This window comes from Drosophila mauritiana, chromosome 2L (assembly GCF_004382145.1).
Source record: "Drosophila mauritiana strain mau12 chromosome 2L, ASM438214v1, whole genome shotgun sequence".
NCBI classification, from domain to species: Eukaryota; Metazoa; Arthropoda; class Insecta; order Diptera; family Drosophilidae; genus Drosophila; species Drosophila mauritiana.
Window position 1 is genome coordinate 23507577 of NC_046667.1, and position 27516 is coordinate 23535092.

Consider the following 27516-nt stretch of genomic DNA (forward strand, 5'->3'; position numbering starts at 1 on the left):
TCCACAACGCGGTTCCTGCAATGCCAGAACTGTGTGGCAGGGAACCTCCGGATTACCTCGTCTTGTATCACTCCTTGGGACGATTATGTCTACCAGTTCGTCTAATAAAGACTCCCTACAGAAGAAGTTAACCGTGTGGCGCCTTTTATTCTCGAATAGAATAAAGGTATCTTTAGATGAGAAACGTGCTTCCTTCAGTATTATCTGTTTCTGGAAGCAGTTCAACAGCTTGTCTGTCGACTCGATTGTGAGGGTGAGATACATCTCTCTGTGAATCGTTGCTGCACAAGATTCGGGCTCTTCTTGTTCCAGCACAATAAGCTGCTGTCTGGACAAGGCGTTCGCTACCAGGTTCTCTTTACCGGGCTTGTAAAATAGTCGAGCATTAAACTCGTCTATGCGGCCCTTCCACCTATTAATATTAGCGTTCGGGCATGATTCCGACACAGAAAATGTTAAAGGCTGATGGTCAGTGAAGATATTTACATCTTTCACTCCATACAAGTAGTGCCGCAGTTTAGATAGGGCCCAAATGATGGCCAATAACTCCCGCTCGTTAGTCGCATAGTTGGCTTCACTGTGCCGTTATGGGGCGGCCCTCTTGGGACAACACCGCACCTATACCGTAGGCCGAAGCATCTGTTGTTAGATCAAATGGCTTCTTATAGTCCGGGTAGCTGAGCATGACGTCTTCTGACGCCAATATATTTCGAAGCTTTTGGAACGCCTCTCGCTGGGACTCAGAGAACCGCACCTGGATGTTCCTCGATCTATGCCTACTAACTGTTCCATTTTCGCCCTTTAATATGTTCGAAATTGGCCTTGCCATAGCAGCGAAGTCTTTGATGAAACATTTATGGTAGCTCGCGAGGCGCAGAAACGACCTGACCTCGAATACCGTCCTGGGCTCTGAGAATTCTTTTATGGCCTTGACTTTTTCTTGGTCCGTTGTTGCACCGTTACTGGTGACTATGAACCCAGGAAAGCTCACTCTTTTCTTAAGAAAACGCGGCTCTCTAACACCCACTCTACATGTTTGATGTGAGCCTCCTCGTCTTGCGAGAAGATGATGACATCATCAACATAAACATAGCAAAATTTGCCGTAAGATATCATCGATCGTTCGGTGGAAGATGCCGGCGGCGCTCATGAGGCCGAATGACAGTCTTATCAACTCGTATTTTCCCCCGTTTACCGAGAATAAGTTTTTTCGCGATCACGTTACGCTAGCACGACCTGATGGATATACGGACTCGAGATCCAGGGTCGAAAAATAACGAGCTTTGCCCAAATTGCTTAATATCATTGATATATTCGGCATGGGGTATTTGTCGGGAATGGTTCGCTCGTTAAGTTTGCGAAAAATGTTGCTTTTACGTTGAACAACGCAAGTTGAATTGCGAGTTAACCGGACGGACGTCCCGTGCGTTGCGTGGCGCAACTCCTTGTGTGGTCTGATGTAATTTTTCAACGTACCGGTATCTATAAGATACGGGGTAGCAGGGATTTTCACCTAAAAAATTGAGGGCCGTTGGCGGCTTTCGCGTACGAGTTCTGTTTGAGCGATCGGACATGGCCGACCGCCTGTTGACGCCAACGGAGGCCTGATTTGGCTGTCCAAACTTGGACAGCGAAGGGTCCACCTTTTCTCCATTGGTTCTGGAGCACTGGCGCGAGTTTGCTGCTCGGCATTTCGTTGGCCGGATTGGCCCTGCTGCTTGTGCTGCCTACTAAAGTTTGGGTTCTTTGACCCGTTGCTGGGCACTTGCCTTGTATTCTTTTTCCTCCACGCTCCTCGCGAAGCTGGCAGCGAACGCATATCTTTCATGGTTCGATTCTACCTCTATCTGCTTGGCATATCTGTAGGGTCTAAGTCCCTAAGTCCCTAAGTCCCATTACACGTCTCCTCGTCAGGAGTTTTCGAGTCAACTGGTTCGGGTATTTTCCCAATTTACTTACTTACGCGGTTGCTTGTTTGTTTATGACATCGCCAGTCCTGGGTACTTTCAGCTCTTGTTCAATGTCTTTGTTGTGGATATACCAAGCCGCTCCAGATAGTTTACACAAGATTTGCGACAGCGCCACACGAATTTTGTTGAGGTAAGACCTTGCGGCCATACACTTGGATGCCATATTTCCATATAGGAGCCAAGACAACCTTATAAATTTTGGCCTTGTTGGACATTGAAAGCTTGTTTCAGGCCTAAGGAGGCAAGCCATGCTGTTCGCCTTTGTTTTGAGCCGCCGAATTCCATCTGTTACATGGCGTTGAAACGTTAGTCGCTTATCCAGAGTGACACCGGGTATTCGTGGGCGTTTGATTATGGGAGGAACATTTTTCTCAGGGTGTACGTCACGGAAACACACTTTTCCGGATTGACTGCGATGTTCCAGCGACAGGCCAAGTTCTCAAATTTTTTTAAATAAAGCTGAAGCGTATGAGTGGCTATATAGACGCAAGTATCTCTGGCCAGGATTGCAGTGTCATCAGTAAGGCGGCAACTAGCAGGTCATTGGGATCTGTAAGCGACATGTTGTCAGCTGAGGGCATGTCGTGCGTATAGAGGATATACAGTGTTGGACCTAACACACTTCCCTGGGGTACACCTGCTCTAAGGACAGCCCGTCCTGTACAACTTTAAAGGAGCGGATTTAATAGGCCTTTGAGCTTCTACAGAAGTCCTTCATGCCACACTCTGGATGTCCAGATAAGCTCCAACGTCGTACTCCTTTCCATGGAAACCCTCCAGAACAAAGTTCACTACGCAGTGTACCTGCTCAGGTGTGCCGTGCCTGAGTCTAAAACCAAACTGAAACTTTGGGATAGCTCTACCTCTCGGTACTCGAGCAATTTTCTCAGGATGCACCTCTCAAGTAATTTGCCAAATGCTGGAAGCAGGCTTATTGGGCGATAGGAGTCTTATTCCTTATTCTATCTTTTTCCAGGCGCTAGGGAAGTGTCCCAGTCGAAGAGCAGAGTTGAAAATTAGTACAAGGAATAACAAAGCTCTGTGGTGCATCAGCTTAATAGAGCGGTTGTCGATGTGATCCTCACCGGGAGCCTTGTTGTTGCGAAGGGATTTTATATCGTCTTTCGATTCCGGGAATTTAATAGGCTTTACAGGAAGAGCCATCTGCAATGGGGTTTCTAGGTATTCAGTAACCAGTTGTACTCGTCTTGGCGATGCTGTCTCGAACGGCCGGAATCTTTTCTCAACGTTTCTGGCAAACGCTTTAGCTCTGTCCTGAGGTGATTTTGCGCAAGGGCCATCTGGGCTACGAACTGGAAACCTAGGATCAACTTGCCTCTTGAATCTCTTCGTGAACTTTCAGAGCGCAAATTTTGAGTTTTCATCGGCACTAGCTTTCCCCAGGAACACGTCAGTTGCTAATATCTTCGTGTGAAGGTGATCAGCCTGTTGGAATATGCAAACGTTGGAGCCCAAAAGAAAGAGCTTACATTGATATTTCCAGGCCAGCTATTGTTACTTCATACAATAAAGGTATGGGTGGAGTAGATATGCTAATGGAGCTCTACAAAATTAACCACCGATCAAAAAAGTGGTACATAAGAATTTTTTATTGGTGCCTGGGAACATCCGTTACAAATGCTTGGCTACTGTATAGGAAACAATTGAACTTGGTAAACCCAAACCAAAAACATATTCTCCTTATAAAATTTCAATCGAAAATTGCCCATGAACTTTTACATTCCACTGACGCTACTTCATTCCAAAAAAGGAGAGGTCGACCAACAAATGCAGAAAGAGAAAGCTTAGTGGTATCATTGGGATCCCCAAGCAGTGTTTCTTCGCATCAATCAAAGAAGTAAAAATTTCAGACAAATCCTTCAGTGTCACAACGTTATGATAATGTTGAACATTGGGTAGTTTTTGGAGAAAGAGGACGTTGAAGACTGTGCAAAACTGCAACACCGATGACCAAATGCATTAAAAGCAAAGTCCATCTGTGCTGCAATAACAATAAAAACTGTTTTTTGTCATACCACACGTAAATTGTCATTATAAAGAAAAATATTTCATATTCTGTGAATTATAAAAAAACAATACTTACACACCACTACTGCCCAACGTTGCTCACAAGCAACTTTCGCTACCGCCAAAACTAATGGGCGTGGCATACTAAAATTTGTTGCTAAATTTTTCTAAAAATAAATGTAAAAACATTATTGATAAAAAAAATTTTAATTTCACGGGGAAAAAGTTGGGCGCGAAAAGGGTTAGCATTTGGGATAATGCTACGAGCGTTCCAGGTTCTGAGGAGCAGTATACAAGCCATTACTTTCAATTAACGCACTCCAGGTCGTCATAGGCCTTTGCCTGGCATTGAATGGAACCAGTCCAATGAGGCAAACTGCATCTACCATATCTGGGCTCCTTGGTGCAATAATAAAAATAAGAAAACTGTTTACTGAAAAGTCATATCTTGAGGTACGAAGTGCGGACACAAGCACTCAACAATCATTGCCTTATTAATTTTTCACACTTCGCAAGCTGAATACTCTAATGACAAATATTCTAATATAAAGTCATTTTTTAAATTTAGTTTGTGAAATGATGTACATATATTCGGCTATTACTATTTCTTAGCTATATATAAATAATAATAACGGTAAGGCAATTGAAAAAAAATATTATAGATTTAAAGTCAAAAAACTTCTAAGGTGAAGGGCATATTTTGTCAAATTTACTATGCATGAGAATACGTGTGCACACATACAGTTGTCGGCTATCACTTTTTCCGTAGAACAGAGCTGTTCGCTATAAAGCTCTCCGCTCTGTCGCTTTTGAACAAAAATTCGTGAGAGCCTCTAAAAAATCGTGTGCAAAAAATTCATATGGCGTTACTCATCTTTTTATTCCAGTGTCTTTGGTTTAACCTTATCGATTGTACAGTTCTTCGTCATTGCTTTGATGGAAAGCGGCCAAGTCAGAGAACAATCCATCATAATCCCCCTTCTAGGACCTCAGCCAAATTTTTCTAGTTCTTTAATGTACTGTTTGGCTGTTTTCGTCTTTGTTTAAGATTTAGAAGTTTTGCTCATCTTACATCTACTTATTCTCCCTTGATTTTAATTTTAGCTTGATTACTATTTCGTGGACTGAATTCTCGTTTTCCGTTAGATTCTTGGCATTGCCCTTTAGCTTAGTCTTTATTAGACTATGCTTTATGCTATTCCTTTAAGGAATCTACAAAATTGAGGGAATCTAAGAAACTTTCAAGTTTGCTCTTTCAAATTTGTTTTTGACCTTGTTAATTTCTCTTGTTATTTCCATACATTTTTAAATTTTTATTGGTTGATGCTTATCTCGTATATATATTTTGTTGTGTTAGATATAATTTTTTCTTATTTTGGGTATATTTATTCATTTATTTATCCATTTCACAATACTACTCTTCTTGTGGTCAGTCGTATCATAGTTTTCCAAGCAAACCTAAATTAAACAATCTACCCATGCCAACAAAAATTCTCAATATCTACCGTTACAACCAGCGCTAGTGAATTGTAACAACCGAGAATTACCATAAGCGACATATAACCAGCAACACCAAGATGGGAGATCCGCGCGATCGAGGCCCGCTAATTCCTACCAACAATATCTGTTCTTCTAAATCTCCTGGGACCCAAATACATTATTATATCAAGATTCGATCCAGTTCTCGACCTTGCTAACGTTTTCCATTTCTAATGGGAGCCGCGATCCAAAGAATGAGCGTAAAAGCTTCTGGTCAACAAAATAGTTGCGCGAGTCGGGGACGAAAATTTCCATGTTGTTCCTCAGTAACTGCCAGGAGTATGGACACACCAAGACATACTGCACACTTCGGTCACTCTGCGTAGTGTGCGCAGATTTCCACAACTTCTTAAACTGCCCCCGCGACGAGCGTCATCTACGCGCCAACAAAATACGGAAATACGAAATACGGAATTGGCAAAGCAGCCAGATTTTCATTCGGTCCGGTATGCTTCTCATACTCCGAAGCTTTACGAACAGGCATGGAAAAACTCGAGTGCTCACACATTAAAAATGCTCAGAATGTCCCAGGGCAACCACAAAGCAATTTAAAAACTATGATATTTACCATGCAACAAAATATGATGGAAATCATGTCATTTATGCAAACCCTTGTTCAGAACCAGAATATGGTGATTCGGTTGATTGTAGCACAACAGTCCAAATAATAACTAAATAACCTACATATATCCTAGTGGAATGCTTACGCATTTCCCGGCATAAACTTAAAATTCCTAAATGCCAACCTCACAGGGAGGTATAACTTCCACATAAGGGGTTATACCTTTTACCGCACAGATCACCCGGATGGCAAAGCCCACGGCAAAACCGGCATCTTAATCAGCGAACGCATCAAACACCACTTTTACACCATTTTAATCACTCTTGTGATTATCACGCTTATTAAATACTCCAAACCATATTCTGTTAACTCCAATCAGAGTAGTTTTTTCGTTACGTCAGACGAGACAAGTCTTCTGTAAGAGACGCCGGAAAATTCCTAATCTAGTTTTAACAACTCACTCTTCAATTTTCTTTTATCCAACAACGAAGATCGATCTTCCGATGGCATAATCTGAAAGAAAAAAGAGATCATGCTAGCCATTTGCTCGGCACGAAAAGGTATTTTAAAGGAATTTTCCGATCGACTCTCTTATTAGCCATAGCTTGGGAGCTCTTGCCTTGACCTACGCAATTAATTGAATTACTTAGACAAAATAGCTTAAATGGTAGTAACTAGAATGTAAGCTTATCAAATTTTAAATTATATATATATGTATATATTATACATGAATTTAAGTAACTACAGGATTTACGTGGGCAATAGTGGCGACCTGGCGACCGAATTGATCGGGTCTGAACTGGGCACAGTTCAGCTGGCTGACACTGAGACTATGCTTCTCTGTTTGTTGTCTAAAATGCTCACGGGCACTTAAATCAGCAAATCATTGAAGAAGAATAAGAATTAAGATAGGATAAGAATTACTGTATTTCAGCTGGATGAAGACATTTAATGGCTGCCGAGGCTCCTGATCTAGTGAGGACCAGCGAACCAAACTGAGGCAAACAGGAATCTCCTGGCCAAACATTGTAGGCATGCACACAGTTCTATGGTGGTGACATGGGGTGCTCCCCGATGGCTTGCAGCGAGAAGACACAACGAGGTTAAAACCGGCTCTGAAGCTGAAGAAAAAAAGTGCAAAGGAAAGACAAAGCAAAACCGAAAATCGAATTGGCGGACAGATTACAAGCAAATGAGTGCAAAAGAAAAAGAAAAAACTGCCAACATGACCGAATCAGCATCTCTTCAAAAATTCTGCCAAATGATCCGCATTCCTGAATTCAATCCAGAAAGTGAACCATTTTCGATATGGAAAGAAAAATTTTATATCCATTTGTGCGAATTAAATATCAGTGAAGAAAACATGCAAAAGGCATCGTTACTAAAATCTATTGGATCAGTGCCGTAGCTTGTGCAGTCCACATTCACCGTTATCTAAAACATACAAAGAACTTTGTGAAATATTGATTATGCAAGTTAAAGTAAACGTTTGTTTATTTTCACAAGAAGCTAGTTCGGACCGGTGGTCCGTCTTTATTTTGACTAAAATCGGAACTAAATTTAAAGTACAAAATTGAATGGTATTTATACCCCCCAGCACCGTCACTGCTTTTGCTAGCGTCAGTGCCATCTCCGTTGCTGTCTCTGACATCGTCGCTCCCACGGATGCATTGAGAAAAGCAATGATAATGGTGGCGAAGATTACCGCTAAGAGAGCTGAAGAGAACGGGAACTATATACATAGAAGCAACAACGATAACATCGAGGGCAAATCGAAGGGGAAACACAACGAAGGCAAAGGCAAAAGCAACGAGACGGTAGGCAAAGGTAAAGGCATGCAGAAAAAGGCATGTACGCATTGTGGCTGGCGAAACCATAACTCTAATGAAAGCAAATACAAAGGCTATGACTGTCGTAATTGTGGCAAAAGAAGGCATCTGGCAACTGTTTGTAAATTTAAATCTGTAGACCATGTATCAAAATGAAATAATTTTAATGTTAACTCAAATACTAATGAAATTGAACAAAGTTTTTTAGTATGAAATGTGGCTTCAACTACTATTTGTGATGCATATATGTACGTTACCTGTAATTATTGATGGATGTCACATGAATGTTGTTTGCGACACTGGTGAACCTTGCACATTGATTCAAAAAGCAACGTATGAAAAAGCAATTATGAAGCGGACACTAAAAAAATGTAAAGAGCCGTTTGTAAATTATAATGGTGACACTATGGAAAATGTTGGTGAGTACGTTGCAATGATTGAATATCGAGGAATAAAAAAACAAATGATAGTCGTAGTTACAAATACAACGAGTCCAGATTTGCTTGGTAGGACATTTTTAAGAGTCTTTACTTTGATTTAATACTCGTAAACAGCATAAATGTGAACGAACAATACTATTCACACTATAAACTTGTGCGTACACTTAATGAGTTCAATTCGGGTGTTTGAATCAAACTGACTCGATGCTGCGAGGGCTTCGCCTTTTATTCATTCTTATATAGGTTCTTATCATCTAATTGTATCATGCAGCGCTTGTAAGAGGCCGCAGTCTGCGCTTGTAAATGCAGCTGAGTTTTATATATATAGTTTGCCTACTAATCATGTCTAAGCACATATTTTGACAATACTCTTTAGTTACAGAATAAATTAAAAATGAATTTTGGAAAGTATTTAAAACCGATTTAGGTTTATTCAACGCAAGTAAAGTAACATTGCATTTAAACCAATATTTTTCAAGCCAAGGCAGTTACCACTAGCCTGGAAAGATACAATTGAACAAAAGCTAAGAGATTTAATTGACTTAGGTGTTATAGAGCACGTTGACATATCTGATTGGGGAACTCCATTGGTTCCAATTTTAAAACCCGATGGTGATATTAGAATATGTGGTGATTAGAAAGTTACTTTAAAAAAATGTTTAATTGATGTTAGATACCCATTACCGAGAATAGACGACATATTTGCAGCACTTCAAGGAGGCACATTATATACAAAGCTTGATTTAAGCAACGCATATAATCAACTACACTTAGATGAAGAATCTCAACTAATATGTGGAGCATCATAAATTGGTCTTTTAAAAGTAAAGCGATTATATTTGGTATAAAGACAGCAGCAACTATTTTCCAAAAGACAATGGAATGTTTGTTTCAAGGCATGCAAAGAATAGTAGTTTATGACTGACTGACTGGTGCTAGTTTGCAGGAACATATAATAAATTTAAAAAATGTGCCTAGAAGGTTGAAGTCAGTAGAACTTAAATTAAATGTCAATAAATGTAAATTTTTCATGTCCAAGATCCGTTATTTGGGATTTTCAATCGCTCGGTCTGAGCAAAAACAAAGACAGGGTATCCTGTGTGTTATCAGCACCGACACCTAAAAATATATCACAGCTTCGACTTTTGTAGGAATGTCTACTTACTATTCAAAATTTGTAAATAATTTTTCACAGAAAATGAGTCCGTTGTATAAATTATTGCAAAAAGTCGTAAAGTTTCAATGGTCAGATAGTTGTGAAAACTCGTAAAACGAAATAAAAGTACAGATAACTTCTAATCACGTGTTAGTTCACTATAATCCTGATTTACCAATTTTACTTACGACAGATGCTAGTTCTTATGCTGTTTCAGGTATTTTAGCACATCAATTCTCAGATGGTCTAAAACCAGTTGCATTCATTTCAAGTGAAATCAATCATAGCACACTTGATAAAGAAGCTCTTGCTATTGTATGTAGCGTAATGAAATTGCAACAATATCATTTTGAAAACTGATCACAAACCTGTGTTAGTTATATTTGGAGATAAGAAAGGATTGCCACTTATGGCATCTGCACGATTGCCAAGATGGGCATTAATCTTTTCAGATTTTCAATTCACAATTGAACACATTAAAGGTTAATCGAATGAAGCAGATAGCTTGTCAAGAATTCCGCAAATCGGTGTGATTAATAAGAATGATGATTTTAATTATGTCAACTTTTTACAATCAAACAGTCCTGCAAATTGAATTTCGTGAGTATTGCTCGTGAAACACGACATGTTTCGATCTTGTCAAAAGCTTGTGAATCTTTAAAATTTGGATCACTACAAAAATTTAATAAAAATATATTTTGTAGCTTCATCAACAAGGCCAATGAATTGTCTGTAGAATATGACTCTATAATGTGGGGTCATCGTGTCATTATCCCAACATAACTTAGGCAACAAATTCTACAAGAATTTTATAAGTCACATCTTGGTATGGTGAAAACCAAAATGTTAGCTCGCTCATACGTATGGTGGCCAAATATAGATTTAAAAAATTAAAAAGTTGATTAGAAAATGTATTCCGTGCCAGGAGCAACAACCAAGAATTTCGACAAAAACTGTGATTTTGACATCACATTAAATAGATTTCTTATGGATTATATCAACCCAATTCATTGTACAACTGGGGAATCACCTGCTAAATTATTTCTAGGTCGAATGTTGAAAACACTATTTTCGTTGTTGAAACCACCTTTGGTGACAGAACACATAAAACAACAACAATACAAAAGTATTCGAAATTATAAAGGTAATAGAAATGTTCGTTTTTCGAAAGGTCAACAACAAGTTATGGTCAGGGACTATAAAAATCCTAACAAGGCAGTTGTAAGGGAAAGACTTGGATCTCTATCATATTATTGCATCTTAAGGCACAACAACGGAGAAATAAAGCGCCATCTAAATAAAATAAGAAATCAAGAAAATGTAAAATGAAATGAAACTGAAAAGCAAAACATCGGTGTCGATAATAACATTCATGGAAACATATTAAATGAAAACTGTAATGAAAACATTAAACAATCGTCACCAGTAAGAAAGTTGAGACCACGTCAGGAGGGAAAGGTAGTGAAGTCTATTGACAATGTCTAATTATAAAATTTAATTTAAATATATAAATGAAATGAAAATGTAAAACAAAATGAACTGAAAAGCTATTGAAATTTAAATTAAAATTAAAAAAATGTGTATAAAGCGTATTTTATTAATAACTTAAGATACGATACTTGTTTTATACAAATATAAATATGTTATATAGATTACTAATAAGCAAAACTAAGAAGGGGCATGTTAGGTATTTAAAGGTTATCATAAGACGGTCACACATAGGTCCGTTCATGTCGTGTAAATACTTATTAATAAAACAGTTGGAACTAAAGCTTATACGGATACACAACACAACACCGAATGTAAAGAAACTGGTCACAATTTATTCGTCTATGCTGATCCTCCTGGGACTCCTTAGAGGGGTTCTACTCTTTCGGCGTCCGTAGGACCACCCCTCTGGATGGGGTGGCGAGATTTCTCCCCAAAACAATGAACCCCTTGCATTAGCCGCAACCATACTCCAGTGGCACAATGTCGAAGATACTGGCAAAAATGCATCAAAGAACACCCTGTAAACACTTTCAACATTAACCTCCCTTCAGACTCTTGCCAAGTAATTTTCTTACTTTAGTAGTCAAAGCTAGCACAAAATCTGCGCTGGAAACGCCGGGCTGGTGGAGCTAGTATTTTCGCAGTAGTCCACGCGACGCTATCAATTCCTGTCCCTTCAGTTCCGGGATTTCGGAGATGACACGTCTGGATTTCGCCAAGAAAAGAATAGGCCGAGATCGGCAAATGGCCGGCGGAACTTCGTGGTAACTTAGACGGTGACAGAAGCCATGTTTAGCAACACTGATTGCCGAAGATCGATAGCTCTATCGATACATATATATCTCTATAAATATTTCTATACCGGTAACAATATTAGATGACAACGCCATTTCCGGTTGAAAGTTGCCTAGGATACGACCTTGCATGTCTTCTAACTCGTAGTATGAAATACCGATCTTCTTCCTCACTTGAGCTTTCACAAACATCGGTCCAAGTATAGCATTTAAGCCCGATTAGAACCAGCTTTGATTGCTTTGATCCCTTCGCAAATGTGACTTCTCGAGTGCGTAAGTTATACCTTTTCTCGTGACATCGTGAGCCTTTTACTCTGGTAGCCTTCTCTCGCATTATGTCAAAAAAATCTCGCCTGTCATACAATAAAAAACGATCATCCTGCAAGTTCAACTTTATCAATAAGGAATATGTAGACCCAGACGTTATCATATGCTTCCCAAAAGCAATGTAGTATGGACTGGTTCCTATGCTAGAATGATGCGAAGCTCGCAACGCACAACATATCCTACTCATCCCAATTCTTCTGATCAGGACGTAAATGCTCTTGAATCCCAGCTATTACGGAGCGATTCCGACGTATTAGCTTGCGGAGAATATAGAGAGTCAAAGTGTGTGAAATTCTTACGTCTCCTTCAACTTTCGGAACATCTTCCCCAAAGGTGGTCGTAAAGCGTGATTCGGTGCCTTCGTCGTTTTTCAGGTCTTAAATGCATTGACATGAGCTTTTACGTCAGAAAATAACCGAGGCCAAAATTAATATCTTCTCAACCACTCTACAATTTTATGGATTACTCAATACTACTGATTCGACATGAGCCAACGCAAAGAGTGTTCCGTAACAATTGTAAATTCGCAACCTTCCTCATAAGCTCAAAAGTTCTTTACTGCAACTACAGCTGCCAAAAAATCTTTTTCGGTTACCGTGTAATTACGCTGAGCACGATTCAGTTTCTTCGAAATAAGTGCTATCGAACGTTCGTCTCATTTCTTTGATACCTATGAAGTCCTGAAGTCTGGACTGCACAAGATGGGAATTTTACAGAGACAACCTTTTACCGACTCGAAAGCCCCTGTTTCCGATACCACACTCACAATCCCATAAAACTATGTAAAGTTTGTTGCATCATGGGTACTGAAATGGCTGTGACGTCCCTTACCTTATCGGGAGTAGTTCTGATTCAACCATTACCGATTAGGCCTAAAAGCCTAAAGACTTCACTCGTTTCATTCACTCGAGACTTAACGTGTAGCGGCAACTGCCAACAATCGTCTTTTAGATCGATACTGCTTATAGATTCCGCCTTTGGCAGTCGGCTGCTAGTTTGAGGCAGGGGGTAAGCGTCCTTTTCGGTAAAGCTATTGACTTTCCGACAATCTAGACAAATCCCTAACATCCGAGGCTTAGTCACGAGAACTATGGGAAATGAGATGAGATGCACTCTCTGACTCTTCAACGACTCCTTACTGCAACCTTCTATCTATCTCTGCATATATTACAGTGGGGGAAATAGGAAAATGGCGGTGTTTGATTGATTTGACCATTCCTACTTCTATTGAATGCGAAATTAGGTTAGCTTTCCCGAGCCCTTCTTCCGACGGAAAACGATTGACTACATTGGTCAACTTCGCTTTCTCTTCAACGGGCAAGTCATGTCGGTTAACATCAATATCGGTGCTGTCTTGACTCAGTCCATGAAGCTCTAGTTCAGGAACTTCCAAAATATATGCCTAAGTGTAAATTCTGCTTCTGTCGTTTTCATCACGCTATCGTATTATTCCTACACCTTTATCTGTAGGTAGAGTCCATATTCAGGAACTTTTTGGCTAATTTTCCTCCCAAGCAACTTATTAAAGATCCCGAGTCCACCAATCCTTACACTAATCGATACAATACTCTAATAGGCAAAAAATTAAGATCCTTAGTTCCAACAGGGATCGTACCTATTTATTGGAACCCTAGCCTGCAGTTCTTAACCTTTTGCCAAAACGACTTAATTCTTTTCGAATTTCGAGAATTTTTTCCCTGATTCAGGCCCATATTTCCATATCTTTTCAGGATTTGACATCCCTAAGACCTTTTTACTTTTGCTATGTAATAGGGGGCTTAAAATTGAGGCGGATTATGTTTCTCCCCTCTTAGTCGGTCATTGTAGACTGGTGACTTCGGGATGCCGAATTTCATTGGCTCTACGTTCAAATAATACACTAGCATATCCCCATAAAAGTACAAAATTTCCTTCTAGCGTTAAATGAGTTAAAGACCCTATAAAAGACCCAAAATTGTTCGACATCCAGACGGCGTACATCCCTTACTTTCCCTTACGGTGAAGAAGTAGACCTTTCCTTAAAATTGTTGTTAATATTTAAAAGAGTTAACGTTCTTTGATGCACAATTTCACTGACAAAGCAGTGAATTTCATAAGTGACTAGGGATGACATCTGTATAGATACTACTATCAGTCGGACGATTTCGATTTTCGATTTCGACCGAGTTGTAGCACCTTTTACTCTGCCCCTGTTTTGCTTTACACACCCGGCAGAAATCGCTCTTTCTAAACTGCACCTCTTGTGAATAACAGGTTTTCACACGGCTTCAAGCTTTTCTTCTAATTCCTCGATTCCAAGTTTGCATATTGCACAAAGAATCTTCTACTTTCTGTGAAGCTCTGTCTGGCGATCGGTCTTACCCGATCTTGCCGATTTAGAAAGAATTAAAATATACGATATGAAATATCTAAACGAAATAATACACGAACTGAATTCGCAACAACTTATTAACTTGCTTTGCGTAATTTGTGTTTGAACTGAACTCTATGCTGGATGTTTCCGAACGGACGACGGCTGTTCGAAAACTAATCCCACCAGTTTCTCTTGTGAATATTATCGCCCTGAAACGAAAAGATAGTGCAGACTTTTTGTTTGACTTGAATCTCTATATTCCTACGCTTCAGTAAGCATAGAATGTTTTAATTTCGGCAGTGAAGTTAAGGCAAAAAGGTGATAGTTCACAAAAAAGGACAGAAAACCCTCCTGATATGGGTGCTTCATATATTTTTCCTCCAAATGATAAACGGGGACCCAAGAGGCAAGCTAAAGTCATGTCTTCTCGGTTTCCAACCGATTAGAGAATTTTTGAAACGAAATTGAAGTTTGAAGAATGGTATAGAAAATATGTTTGAATTTATTTATCGATGAGTCTTATCTTGGGCGACACTTACTATTTAATTGATAAAAAATTATTATTTTAACGTGTAACGACAGGTGCTGTGCTGAGACGCCGAGAATCGGTCCTTGCGTGGGCACGCTTTACGATCCGAGCCGATTCAAGCACGGCCTACCTATTATATTAATTAATAGTTTGAAAATTGAACTTGCTTCGGCAATAGAATGGGAAATACATTACTGGTAAAGAGAATAAACAATTTGCGTAAGCAAATTAAGAATTAGGGACGATGACGAGATATTCAAAAATGCGAACCCACATCTGTTATTAGGATCGCGTTGTGCCCTCCCATCCATATGAGCACCCGCCTTAAAGCTAGGCTCTGATGACCCCTTTGAATCCACCTACTCACACGAATACACCAGCTGGGCAATTTGTCTACCTGTCTGGCAAATGTTGCCACGCCCACTGTAACGCCCTCAAAAAACCGAAAACTACCACAGTCACAGCGACACTTTTGAAAAATCTTTTGCTATCTTTTGATTTTTGTATGTTTTGTAAAACTGCCACGCCCACATTTTTGGAAATTTTTTAGATATTTTTTCTTCATAATTTTTTTGGTCTTGTAAAATTTTATCGATTTGCCAACATAAAAGATTGCCACGCCCACTCTAACACAGACAAGCCGGCCAATAACAAGCCAGCTCAGGTACAAATGAGCGATGAGCATGCAACGAAATGACCGTATAGTGGCAAAAGCTGGTTTACAGGGCCAAAGCGGCAAAAAGTTAACCATCTAGATCATGAGGTGGATCCAGCTGAGACAGTCGGATATGATTATGAAAAAGAAGCAGAAGCAGCATTTGAGGATGCAGAATACAAACGTACAGATTATGATCATATAAATTTTTTAGCCAAAGGTCCCTACTACCGTTCATAGAAAGGAAGATAGCAGGGAGAACCATAAAACTTTTGATCGTTACCGGGTCTTCAAAAAACTACATACAGCTCCTTTTAGAAATAAAGTACATAACGCCGGTACAAAAAGAATTTGCAGTAAAATCGCTTTAGGGCTATAAGACAGTGAAATATAAATGCTTGCTTAAGTTGTTAAATAAGGACGTGCCGGTCTTTATTCCTCCAGACCTCTGAAGCTTTGACGCCATAATAGGACTCGACACACTGACACAGACAAACGCGATATTGGACTTAAAAAATAAAACTTTAAGGGTTGATAATGCAGTTTACGTAGACGACGTAATTATTTTTTCGGAACGATTCGAGGACCATTTAAATCACATTGCTTGGGTGCTAGATAGATTGTTCAAGGCCAACATGAGGGTGTCCAAGGAGAAATCTCACTTTTTCAAAGAAAAGGTCAAATATTTAGGATTCGTGGTATCCAGGGGTGGTATTACAACCAATCCCAGTAAAGTAGAAGCTATCCATAGTTATGAAAAACCAACAAATTTGTTCAATGTTAGATCGTTTTTGGGGGTTAGCAAGTTATCATCGTTGCTTTATTAAGGACTCGGTCTCTATGGCTTGACCGCTTAATGACATTCTTAAGGGAGGAAACGGTAAAGTTTTAGCCCGTCGCTCTAAAAAGATAACTGCTAAGATACTGCTTTTGAAAAACTTAAAAATTTTCTTGTGTCCGAATATGTAACGTTACTCTATCCTAATTAAAGAAAATCCTTTGATTTAACTACGGACGCTTCGGTCTATGGCCTGGGTGCTGTTCTATCACAGGATGGCAAGCCTATTACCATGATATCTAGGACTTTGAAGGATAGAGAGCTAAGTTTTGCAACGAACGAGCGAGAACTTTTGTCCATTGTATGGGCTTTGAAGCTTAAGGAACTATTTGTATGGTGTTTAAAATCTGAACATTTTCACAAACCACCAGCCGTTAACGTTCGCCGTGTCAGATAGGAACCCAAACTCTAAAATCAAAAGGTGGAAGGCGTTCATTGACGAAACAACGCTAACATTTTTTATAAGCCGGGAAAGGAAAATTATGTTGCAAATGCACTATCGTCACGAAAATAAATAACAATAATAGATGATTATTATCGTCAGTTCAAAATTCAGCAAAAACAAATGTTTTCTTTCTGTCCCAGAAAGTTTGCTTTTTTTCAAACAGCGTTTCATTATGACTTTTCAGCATGGCCTTAGGCGGTGCCTAAGTAGAGCGATGGAATAGTGAATGTGAGAGAAGCCAAGTGCATGTTTGACACTAGTTGAGTTGGGGCATGATATGGTTAGGTCTGTTGTTACTTTCCTTCATATTCTTTGATCTTCCTGCAATCAAATACACCGATAACATATTTTGTATATTTTATATTACCATGAACCGCAAGCTCATTGTGCTTTTATTAAACGTTCAAAGAGAATCTTCTATGTTTTATATGAGTACGATATAAAGTCAATTTATTTATTTGGACATTTTTATTATTTACTATTTAAGGAAAAGGCGAGTCCGATGAAATTGGTCCACAGTTTCTGGCGAAGTTAAGTAACACAACGGTTCCCTTAGGACGTGACATATCATTCACTTGTGTTGTTGACAACTTGGGTCATTATCGGGTAAGTAAAAAAAAATTTTACAAAAAATAGATAAATTTTAGGAACCAACCATAAGATTTTATAATTTTCTGTTTAAAGCTTGTCGCATAGCTTAAATAGAATCCGCCCAAAAGTATGCATATAAATATGGTCATGTTAAGTATAAGATAAATATAATTTGTTTAGGTATTGAAAACTTTTGGGACCCAACCCGTTATAACATTTGACTGCGCCTCTGAATCATTTGTCCAAACACAAGCAGACTAAAGTTAAGTCAGAGGAAAGCAGAAAAGTGCGACACAACATCAATCTACTACCACATAAAATTTACTCGCAAATCTGCAGACAATATTTTTTAGTTAGAAAAAAAGTTCACAAATACAGATATCAAAAGGAGGATCTGCCTATCCCCCGTTACGCAACAAATCATGGTGTAGTAAAGGCAGTGCAAAACGTAGTCTGTAGAAAGAGTGTTTGGAGAGACAGAGTCCGTAGAAAGAGAGTTTGGAGAGACGGAGTCTCTGTAAAGAGAAAGAGTGAAACGGCACAAATTAGACTGGGACAACAGGAAAACCGAGAGCCCGGCGTGCCGACTTAAGGAAAGTATCAGGCTGTACTTTAGACTGTGATAACGGCAAAGCAGTTGACCTTGGCTGTGGAGAGTGGAGATATCCTGGAATAATGGTTAATTTAGGCTTATATAAGCGGGCCTTGCGCTGAAAGCGGAACAATCAATGTTAGCGAGGCTACGAGTCAACAACGCAAGGCAACGAATCTGCAAGGAAGTTGTAGTCGTGAGAGTCAATAAGGAGCAAGATCGCTACGTCGAGACGTTCTTTCGCCCGGCGATAGACTGCATGGTTCAGCCGTTGAGTCCGCGGACGACAGCAATTCCCAACAAGTCTAGTACCCAGCAGCGCAGCCCACATCGTTCTGGACAACGCAAGCCGCAGGACAGCAGAAACGATGCCGTCGAGCTCACCCGTCCATGTCCGCCGCACCAGCTTGAGGAAGGTGTGGGGGTGGAACGTTCGTCTTTCACTAGACGAATCGGTACAGAGACTGCGGCGTAAGACAGGCGATTGCACGGAGCGTCTGTAGGAACTGGACATGCGTCTGGCGGGACCGGTCGGGAGAGAGCAAGGGACAGGAGGTTGCGAAGAGCAAGCCGTTCGCCTTGAGAGCCCATCACCTGGAAACCCTAGTTTGAGAACGGTGACTCTTCCATTAGCCCACAGTCCATCTTTTCGCCACGAAGCACCCGTTTTAGCGTCAGGACCAGGGCGAGAGTCAACGGGAACATGCCGCGAGCGAACCAGATCACTACCACATTACATAACCAGAGACAAGAAGATTGAGAAAGTGGGAAAGGTTGTGAGGAGAAGTTGTCCCCGTGGAAAGGGGAGAGTCGGTACGGACCAGCCGGGCAGTACTGTTATAATGGGCGACTGTAGTAAGAGACAGACCGAGGCAGACTGAAGAAGACGCAAAATAACGGAAAGGCCCAAAAAGGAGACTTGAAAACCAAGGTCGAGCACAGACGATCAAAAGCATTATGAGCACTCGCATCACTCGCCAACAAGCGCGAAAACTGGCCGCCCTAGGTCAGGGTCCAGAGGTGCCTACCAAGGAGCAAGGACGGTCGGCGGATAGGCGGTCGCCTATTCGCCGGCCCACCCGAAATCCGAGGAGTGGCGCTGGAATCGAGCAAGGCGAGGACCAGGAGCCAGCTGTCACGTCCGATGGGAGCAACGTGGAGAGGAGATGGAGGCTGGACAGGGCCAGGGACCCGACTGCAGACCGGATCATTCCGGGGACCGTACCAGTGTTCTAAGAGGCGAAGCAGTGCGAAACAAAGAGAACTTTGGAGAAATGGAATCTGTAGAGAATTTGGAGAAACGTAATCTGTAGAGTGAGAGTTTGTAGAAAATGAAACGGGGTCTGTACATAGAGAGTTTGGAGAGACAGAGTCCGTAGGAAGATGTTGTTCAGGTGGGGTCTTGTCTGTTCCCATGGTTGATTTTTTTGTTTTTGTTTTAACAGAGTTTTTAGTTTTTTGTTTTTTTCACTTTTATTGACCCTATGCAGTAGGTTTGACATGTATTTCCTCTATTAACAAAATCGTATTATATCTACTAAGAGCATCAACGTGTTTCATTTTAGTTCCTGATCTATGTTCTAGTTTATATAAATAAGTCTGTTATTCCAAGGACCATTTTGCTATTCTTGGGTTCAACTCTTTTTTGTTCAACGTCATTGTGAGGGAATTACAGTCTGTTACTATTTTGAACTCAATTCCTTGTAGATACGGGAAAAATTTCAATTGCTTTTCTGATATTATATATCCTAAATATTTCACCTCACTTTGGAAAAACTTACATTTATCGATTCAAAGCTCTAATTTGTTTTTAACTTATCGCTCAAATACTTCTTTTAATATGGCTTGCTGATCTTCTATATTCTTTGTCGCTATCATTATGCCATCGAGATAAACTATCACTTTCTTTTCCCTAATCATGTCGTCAAGTACTTTGTTGATAAACCTTTGAAAAACAGACGGAGCATTTGTAAGCCCAAAAGGCATTCTTGTGAACTCATACTGTCCTAGTGGCGTGGTAAATGATGTATACTTTATCGATTCTTCGTCCATATAAACATGGAAGTATCCATTTTTTAGGGCTAACTTCGAGAACACAACTTTGTTTGCTATAAATCATCAATTAATGGCATCGGGTAACTTTCACCGTGATCTTATTAAGTTTCCTATTGTCTATGCACATCCGAATGCCACCCAATTTCTTTTTTACCAATACAATTGGCGAACAATACTAAGACTCACTTTGTCGTATAATACCATCTTTTAAATAATCATCAAGGATTTCTTGTGATTTTTCTTTCTCTACATATGCCTGGCGCCTTGGCGAAAAACTAAACGGCTTGTCTTCTTCTAATCTTCTTTTTTCTTTGTTTAAAATTTAATTGTGAACCTATCTCATATACCTTTTCATTATCATTGTAATCAATTAATAATACTTGTTTTTCAAAATTATTTTGTTCGTCGGCGTTTGTCTCATAATGACTTTTAAATTCTTTATCTTTAAATTCTTTTAAATTCTTTATTTTAATTTTCCTCACTTTGATATTTACTTTGATTTGCTTACTTTGATTTTCTTTACTTATATATTTACTTTGATATTCTGTACTTTGATTTCTTTTGTTTATATTTTTATTTTGATTTCCTTCAACTATCGAATCTTTTTTAATTTCAGATAAATTTTCATGATCATTTTCAATTACAATTTTGGTCTTTACTCTTTCTAAAAAATCCCTTCCTAATAACATAGCATATCCCATAGATTCATCATCCACGACATATAGTAACATAGGAGTATCTTTATTTGAGAACTTAACTGAACATTTTACGCTTCCATGAATATGTAATTTACTTAAATTTAATCCAACGTAACTTAAAGAGGTAGTCTTTTCCATTTTTATTTGACTTGGTATAAAACGTTTTTTAATAATACTTATCGGGCTGCCAGAATCTATGAGACATTCTATGAAAATGGGGTTCAGCATATTATTCTTTGTACAAAATGTTAATTCAATATAACTTATTCCGCCCTTCGACTTCTTGCATTGGTTGCACTCCTTAGCCACATGTCCTTACAAGCTACATGCGTAACAGGCCCCATCTTGTCTCTTAGGCTTTCTGCACTCTCTGGCCAGGTGGCCCCGACTGTGGCAATTGTAGCACTCTGCTAACCTCGTGGCTTCTGATAATCTCCTGCTCTACGGTCTTCTGGTAACTTGGGCTTAGGAACGTAGCCCAACTCAACGTTTCGGAATGCCTCCAAAAGCTCCAATCAGGTCTTGAACGAACGCGACTTAGCCAAATTGCGTAGATTGACATCGTGTATGCCGTCATTGTCATATTCCAAAAATTCATCTTCTGCCATTTCTCCTTGTAGTACTTGCTACTACTCACCTTTGATCCAGACGCAGTTCTGTAGCTTCTGCCTCATTTTCTCCAGGTGGCTTAACATTTTATCCACTGTCTCCATGGTAGCGCTTGTGCTTGAATACAGTCATATTTCAGCATCGCCCTTAACTTCGTAGTGAATCAGCGCACGCATCATATTGTCATCGACCTTGTAATTTTTCTGAACATTCAAAAGTTGAGATAGCCAAACATTAAAATTGTTTCCGCCATCATAAACCCTAACGATCTCCTTTAAAATTTCGAAAGAAATGCCTGAGTCTGTGTCGTCACTTCGTTGTTGTTGATTTTTTAACTGGTCGATCTCATTTTGCAGCTTCAATATTTTCAACTCATTTTCCAGTCTTTGAACATTGCCGCCTTGCATAGTTACATTGTTGCGCATCATTTGGTTTCCAAAACATTGTTTCGGCTCATTGTTGCCAGCCATTTGCATCTCAGGATCATTGTTGCTAACCATCGGGATCGCGAAACATTTGTTGGACTCATTGTTGCTGGCGCTTCCCATCTGCCTCTCAGAACATTGCTCGATCTGATTTTTGTTGTTGGCATTCATTTCACAAGATCCCGTTACTTCTCGCAAATCTTCTGTTTCTTCTATTCCTTTGTATGTATGTACAGCTGCGGTTAAAATAATAGCACTACTGCAGGTGGAAAGTTGATTTCCTAAAAAAAGGTATTGAATGTTTATTTTTTTTAAAGTCTGATTGCATGAATAATAAGTACCATATGTTGTCTCTCTAAGCAAGAAATTTTGACTCTCTCAATGTAACGGTTCTTTTTGTTTTTTGGCACTTTCTGCAAAAGGGCGCTAAATGAGGCGGTAACAAAAATAGCACTGACCACGTTTTTGCTGAATAAAATTAATAGGAGTGATTGCTTTGGGTTTTTTTCGACATATTTTGAAAAAAGGAGTTGCATTAAAGGTTTTAATTGAATTTTTTTCAAAAGAAGACCAAAAATTCTCTAGTTATGGGTCGGGGAAAGCATTCTACCGTCGAAAAAAGGAATTTGATTAAAAACATGATCTCTGAAGGTAAAACCTACGCTAAAATGGGACGGTTTGTTGGTTTTTCAAACAAAATGATCCGCAACGCACTTCTGTTTGTCGAAAATAACGAAAAACGTGGAAGAAAGCCCTCTATGTCCAACGTGGAGATCAAGCGCTTGGTTCGGCAAAGCAAGAAGGAGCCTTTTAAGCCGGCGACGAAACTGAAGAAGGAGCTTCAGATAGCTGAAAGCGTGGAAACAGTTCGCAAACACTTAAGACAAAACAACCATAATGTGTGCAGTCCCAGAAAAGTCCCGCTTCTGACTGCGAAGCATGTGGCAAAGCGAATCGAATATGCCAAGATACGCAAGGACTGGCCTGTGGAGAAGTGGCACCACATTTTTGTGGTCAGATGAGAGCAAAATTGTGTTTTTTGGTTGGAAAGGCTCTCGGTCTTATGTTCCGCGTCCACCACGAACTGAAAAAAATCCTCGCTTCACCTTTAAGACGGTAAATCACGGGGGATCCAACATCATGGTATGGGCGTGCTTTTCATACTATGGAGTAAATCCGATTCATATGATTCAAGGCATCATGGATCAGAACATTTACACAGATATCCCGGAAAATGTGATGGCGACATATGCCGAGGATGAAATGCCGTTTTTTTGGACATTTCAACAGGATAACGACCCAAAACACACGAGGAAGAAGGCTCGAAAGTGGTTTGAGCAGAAATCGATCCGAGGAATGAAATGGCCTGCTCAGTCACCCGACTTGAATCCAATCGAAAAACTTTGTGCGGACGTGAAAAAAAGGTTTCTGAAGCCAAACCCAACCATAACGAGGAACTTTGGATTCATGGGGGATCGAGGATCAAGGATTCATGGAGCAAAATTCCTCAAAAACGGTACCAGGACTTGGTGGACTCCATGCCAAGAGGATGCGCAGCTGTCATTGCCTATAATGGTCACGCAACCAAATATTAAGATTCTTTAAACATAGTTCTTAAGATATAATCCATTTGTTGAACTCTTATTTTATTTTTTTAGTTAGTTTTAGCAAAATACGAGAAACAGTGCTATTTTTGTTACCGCCTAAATTTGGAGGTTTTTTTTTGTTTTACCAATTATTTTTAAAATATCCATTAGATCTGTTACCAATTTTATTATTTCGATTGAAAATCATTGTAGTATTTAAGATTAGTGGAAAAAATTATGAAAAAATGTCAGAAAATAGAGAAACGCTGGGGCAAACACGAAATGTGCTTTTGGTGCTATTATTGTTACCGCAACTGTATGTGCAAACGTCGCTGTCATCGTATCGCCGTCGTTGTCGCTGCCTCTTGCTGTCTCGTTTTCGCTACTTTGTTCTTGGCCGTTGTCGTTGTTTTCATCCCTGTCCATTTCACTGGTTTGTTCTGTGCCGTTGATTTTTTTCATTGCTGTTTTATTCTTTTCATACGAGCACCACTCAAATTTAATATTTTCAAGTCTTTTAATAAATTCGATTTTTGTGCCATTACTTTTAAGTTTGTTTTGTTTATAATTGCCGATTTTAATTTTCTTTTGAAACAATCACTTGGGTAGGTGTCATACGGTGCGCCCCGTGACAGCTCAACGACGACTGACTCTTCATTTATTCAGCACGTGTGTATAAGTTAACAACTCTTAACATAATTAATTCATAGCAATTGAGTAGCTCTATGTATAGGATGCTGACGCGCCAGAATTGAGTTCAGCCAAAGACACTAGAATAACAAGATGCGTAACGACCATACAAATTTTTGGCACGCGATTTTTTGGCCGTGGCTCTAGAGGTGGCTCCAGGCTCTCTTGAGTTTTTGTTCGAGAGAGAAAGAGCGGAGAGCGCTACAGCAACCAGCTCTTTTCTACGCATACAGTGATAGCATACAACTGTATGTGTGCACACGTATGCTCATGTATTGTAAATTTGACAAAATATGCCCTTCACCCTAGAAGTTCGTTGACTTTAAATCTATATTATTTTTTATCAATTGGCACCATGCGAAAAATTCTTGTTTTGCATTGCCTCAACGTTATTATTATTTAAATAAAGCTTAGAAATAGTAATAGACGAATCTATGTACATCACAAAATAAATTTCGAAAATGACTTTATATTAGAATACTTGTCATTAGGGTATTCAGCTTGCGGCGTGAGAAAAATTAATAAGGCAATGATTGTTGAGTGCTTGTGTCCGCACTTCGTGCCTGACGATATGACTTTTGCAACGAACTGTTTTCATATTTTTATTTATTTTATTAATTTTTATTTTCTACTACGTATTATTATTTTTTATGAAATATTATTATGAAATATTATTATTTTTATTATTTATTAATAAAATTATTATTTTTATTATTTATTAATTAAATTATTATTTTTTTATGAAATTAAAAAATAATTATTATTTTTATGAAATATTTATTTCTCAATGTTATGTCTTCTTTTTGGAAAATTTATGTTTCAAATTACAGTAGTTATAATAATTTCCTTTGTATTTGCTTTAATTATTATAATAATAATTATTATAATAGTCAGGGAATTTTTATTTTATTTCATCATATTGCTACGAAATTGGCCACAACTCCAAATATGTAAATTCGTTTCTTCGATCAGAATTGATTTCGGCCCGAAAATCGTCTTCTAGCACAACACGCACACAGCGGAAAGAGAGCAAATTTGGCCTTCACCAAAAAAGTGGCTGCATAGTGCCAAACGAATGTATGTATGGCCGTTACCAAAGACACTAGAATAACAAGATGCGTAACGGCCATACATTCGTTTGGCACTATGCAGCCACTTTTTTGGTGAAGGCCAAATTTGCTCTCTTTCCGCTGTGTGCGTGTTGTGCTAGAAGACGATTTTCGGGCCGAAATCAATTCTGATCGAAGAAACGAATTTACATATTTGGAGTTGTGGCCAATTTCGTAGCAATATGATGAAATAAAATAAAAATTCCCTGACTATTATAATAATTATTATTATAATAATTAAAGCAAATACAAAGGAAATTATTATAACTACTGTAATTTGAAACATAAATTTTCCAAAAAGAAGACATAACATTGAGAAATAAATATTTCATAAAAATAATAATTATTTTTTAATTTCATAAAAAAATAATAATTTAATTAATAAATAATAAAAATAATAATTTTATTAATAAATAATAAAAATAATAATATTTCATAATAATATTTCATAAAAAATAATAATACGTAGTAGAAAATAAAAATTAATAAAATAAATAAAAATATGAAAACAGTTCGTTGCAAAAGTCATATCGTCAGGCACGAAGTGCGGACACAAGCACTCAACAATCATTGCCTTATTAATTTTTCTCACGCCGCAAGCTGAATACCCTAATGACAAGTATTCTAATATAAAGTCATTTTCGAAATTTATTTTGTGATGTACATAGATTCGTCTATTACTATTTCTAAGCTTTATTTAAATAATAATAACGTTGAGGCAATGCAAAACAAGAATTTTTCGCATGGTGCCAATTGATAAAAAATAATATAGATTTAAAGTCAACGAACTTCTAAGGTAAAGGGCATATTTTGTCAAATTTACAATACATGAGCATACGTGTGCACACATACAGTTGTATGCTATCACTGTATGCGTAGAAAAGAGCTGTTTGCTGTAGCGCTCTCCGCTCTTTCTCTCTCGAACAAAAACTCAAGAGAGCCTGGAGCCACCTCTAGAGCCACGGCCAAAAAATCGCGTGCCAAAAATTTGTATGGCCGTTACGCATCTTGTTATTCTAGTGTCTTTGCCGTTACGCATCTTGTTATTCTAGTGTCTTTGGTTATACATACATATGTATGTCTTTCGTAAAGCCAATTATTCTTATTTGCACAATTCAAATATTTCACCACTTGGCCGAAAATGTGACTGGGCCCATAACCTATTGAATTTAATATAATATAATACGTTTAAGTATGTATATTATAAGCCAGCCCATCAACCAAATAGTGAAACACTTTTATTGTTCTAACTATTCAATAATAATTTTATTTAAGCAACCGATAGAACTGCACTCTCTCGTTGCCTGCAAGCTAATAGCACGATTACTCTTTAACATGCATGTGAGAGGCAACAAAGACAGAGTACAAAGAGAACAATAATAGAGCGCGTTCTCTCTTACATGATCCTCTTCATTTCATCATTCTCCACATACACGCAACTTTGCATAAGTGTGACTTTTGTATTTTCAACAGTTCTCCTTCAAAGTTATGATTTAAATTATGAATCAATTCGATTCCTTAGTTAATGACTTCTATTACGTGTAATTGTAAAATTGTTCCCATAAAGTTAACAAGACCGAGTTTATTACGTTTTACAATTCTTAAAAGTCGTGTCTATTTTCATTGAGTTTGTCAATTTTGTTTACTTTATTTTGTTGAGTGTTATAGGCAGGGGTTCCTGCAAAAATAAAGATGTCTGCTGGGGCTCGACCAGTTGTGTTGTGTTTTGTTTTGTGATTGTAAATGTAAAGTATTTTTTCAAATTTTGTGAATTGGTTTTCAGGTTCATTTTCGCTTGTTATTATTCTTAATTTTTCATTAACGGTTTTATGAAATCGCTCAATATCAGAGATTCCATTTTTTACTTTTTGTTATATTTAGAGTTACTCCTTCTAATTCTTACCAAAGTGTATGTGCAATGCTCATGAAGGCGGAGTCTTTGTCGGCTTTTATTTCTATGAGTTTACCCATATCATTGAATATGCGTAAAATAGCTCTTTTAGTTTCAAGCCAATCAATACATGATAGGAATTGTTTATTGTTTACTAAGTAAAAATCCATGACATACTTGTCTCTGGGACTAAAAGTTTCTGGGGTTGTTTCAAGGATTAATTTTGTGTTTCTATGTTCAGTTTTAGCGATGTTACAGATTTCACATTCGTTTATGATGTTTTGGATAATTTTTTGATAACCAGGGTAATAGTA

At 38.6% G+C, this 27516-nt stretch overlaps 2 protein-coding genes across 4 annotated transcripts in view; one reads left to right on the forward strand and one right to left on the reverse strand.

Annotated features, from left to right (window-relative positions):
- The window catches only part of LOC117150634 (lachesin), a 291978-nt gene that overhangs the window by 22773 nt on the left and 241689 nt on the right, over positions 1–27516 (forward strand). For all 3 annotated transcript variants that reach the window (XM_033317607.1, XM_033317606.1, XM_033317608.1), the window contains one exon: positions 17444–17562. In XM_033317607.1, the coding sequence (XP_033173498.1) occupies positions 17444–17562 (119 nt within the window). The remainder of the gene's footprint in view (positions 1–17443; positions 17563–27516) is intronic.
- LOC117150635 lies at positions 14681–22362 on the reverse strand. Its single transcript, XM_033317609.1, has 2 exons — positions 21530–22362; positions 14681–14698 (listed from the first exon to the last, which is right to left on the reverse strand). Exon 1 carries the CDS (start codon positions 22095–22097, stop codon positions 21630–21632), a length of 468 nt encoding a protein of 155 aa, XP_033173500.1. The 5' UTR covers positions 22098–22362; the 3' UTR covers positions 14681–14698; positions 21530–21629.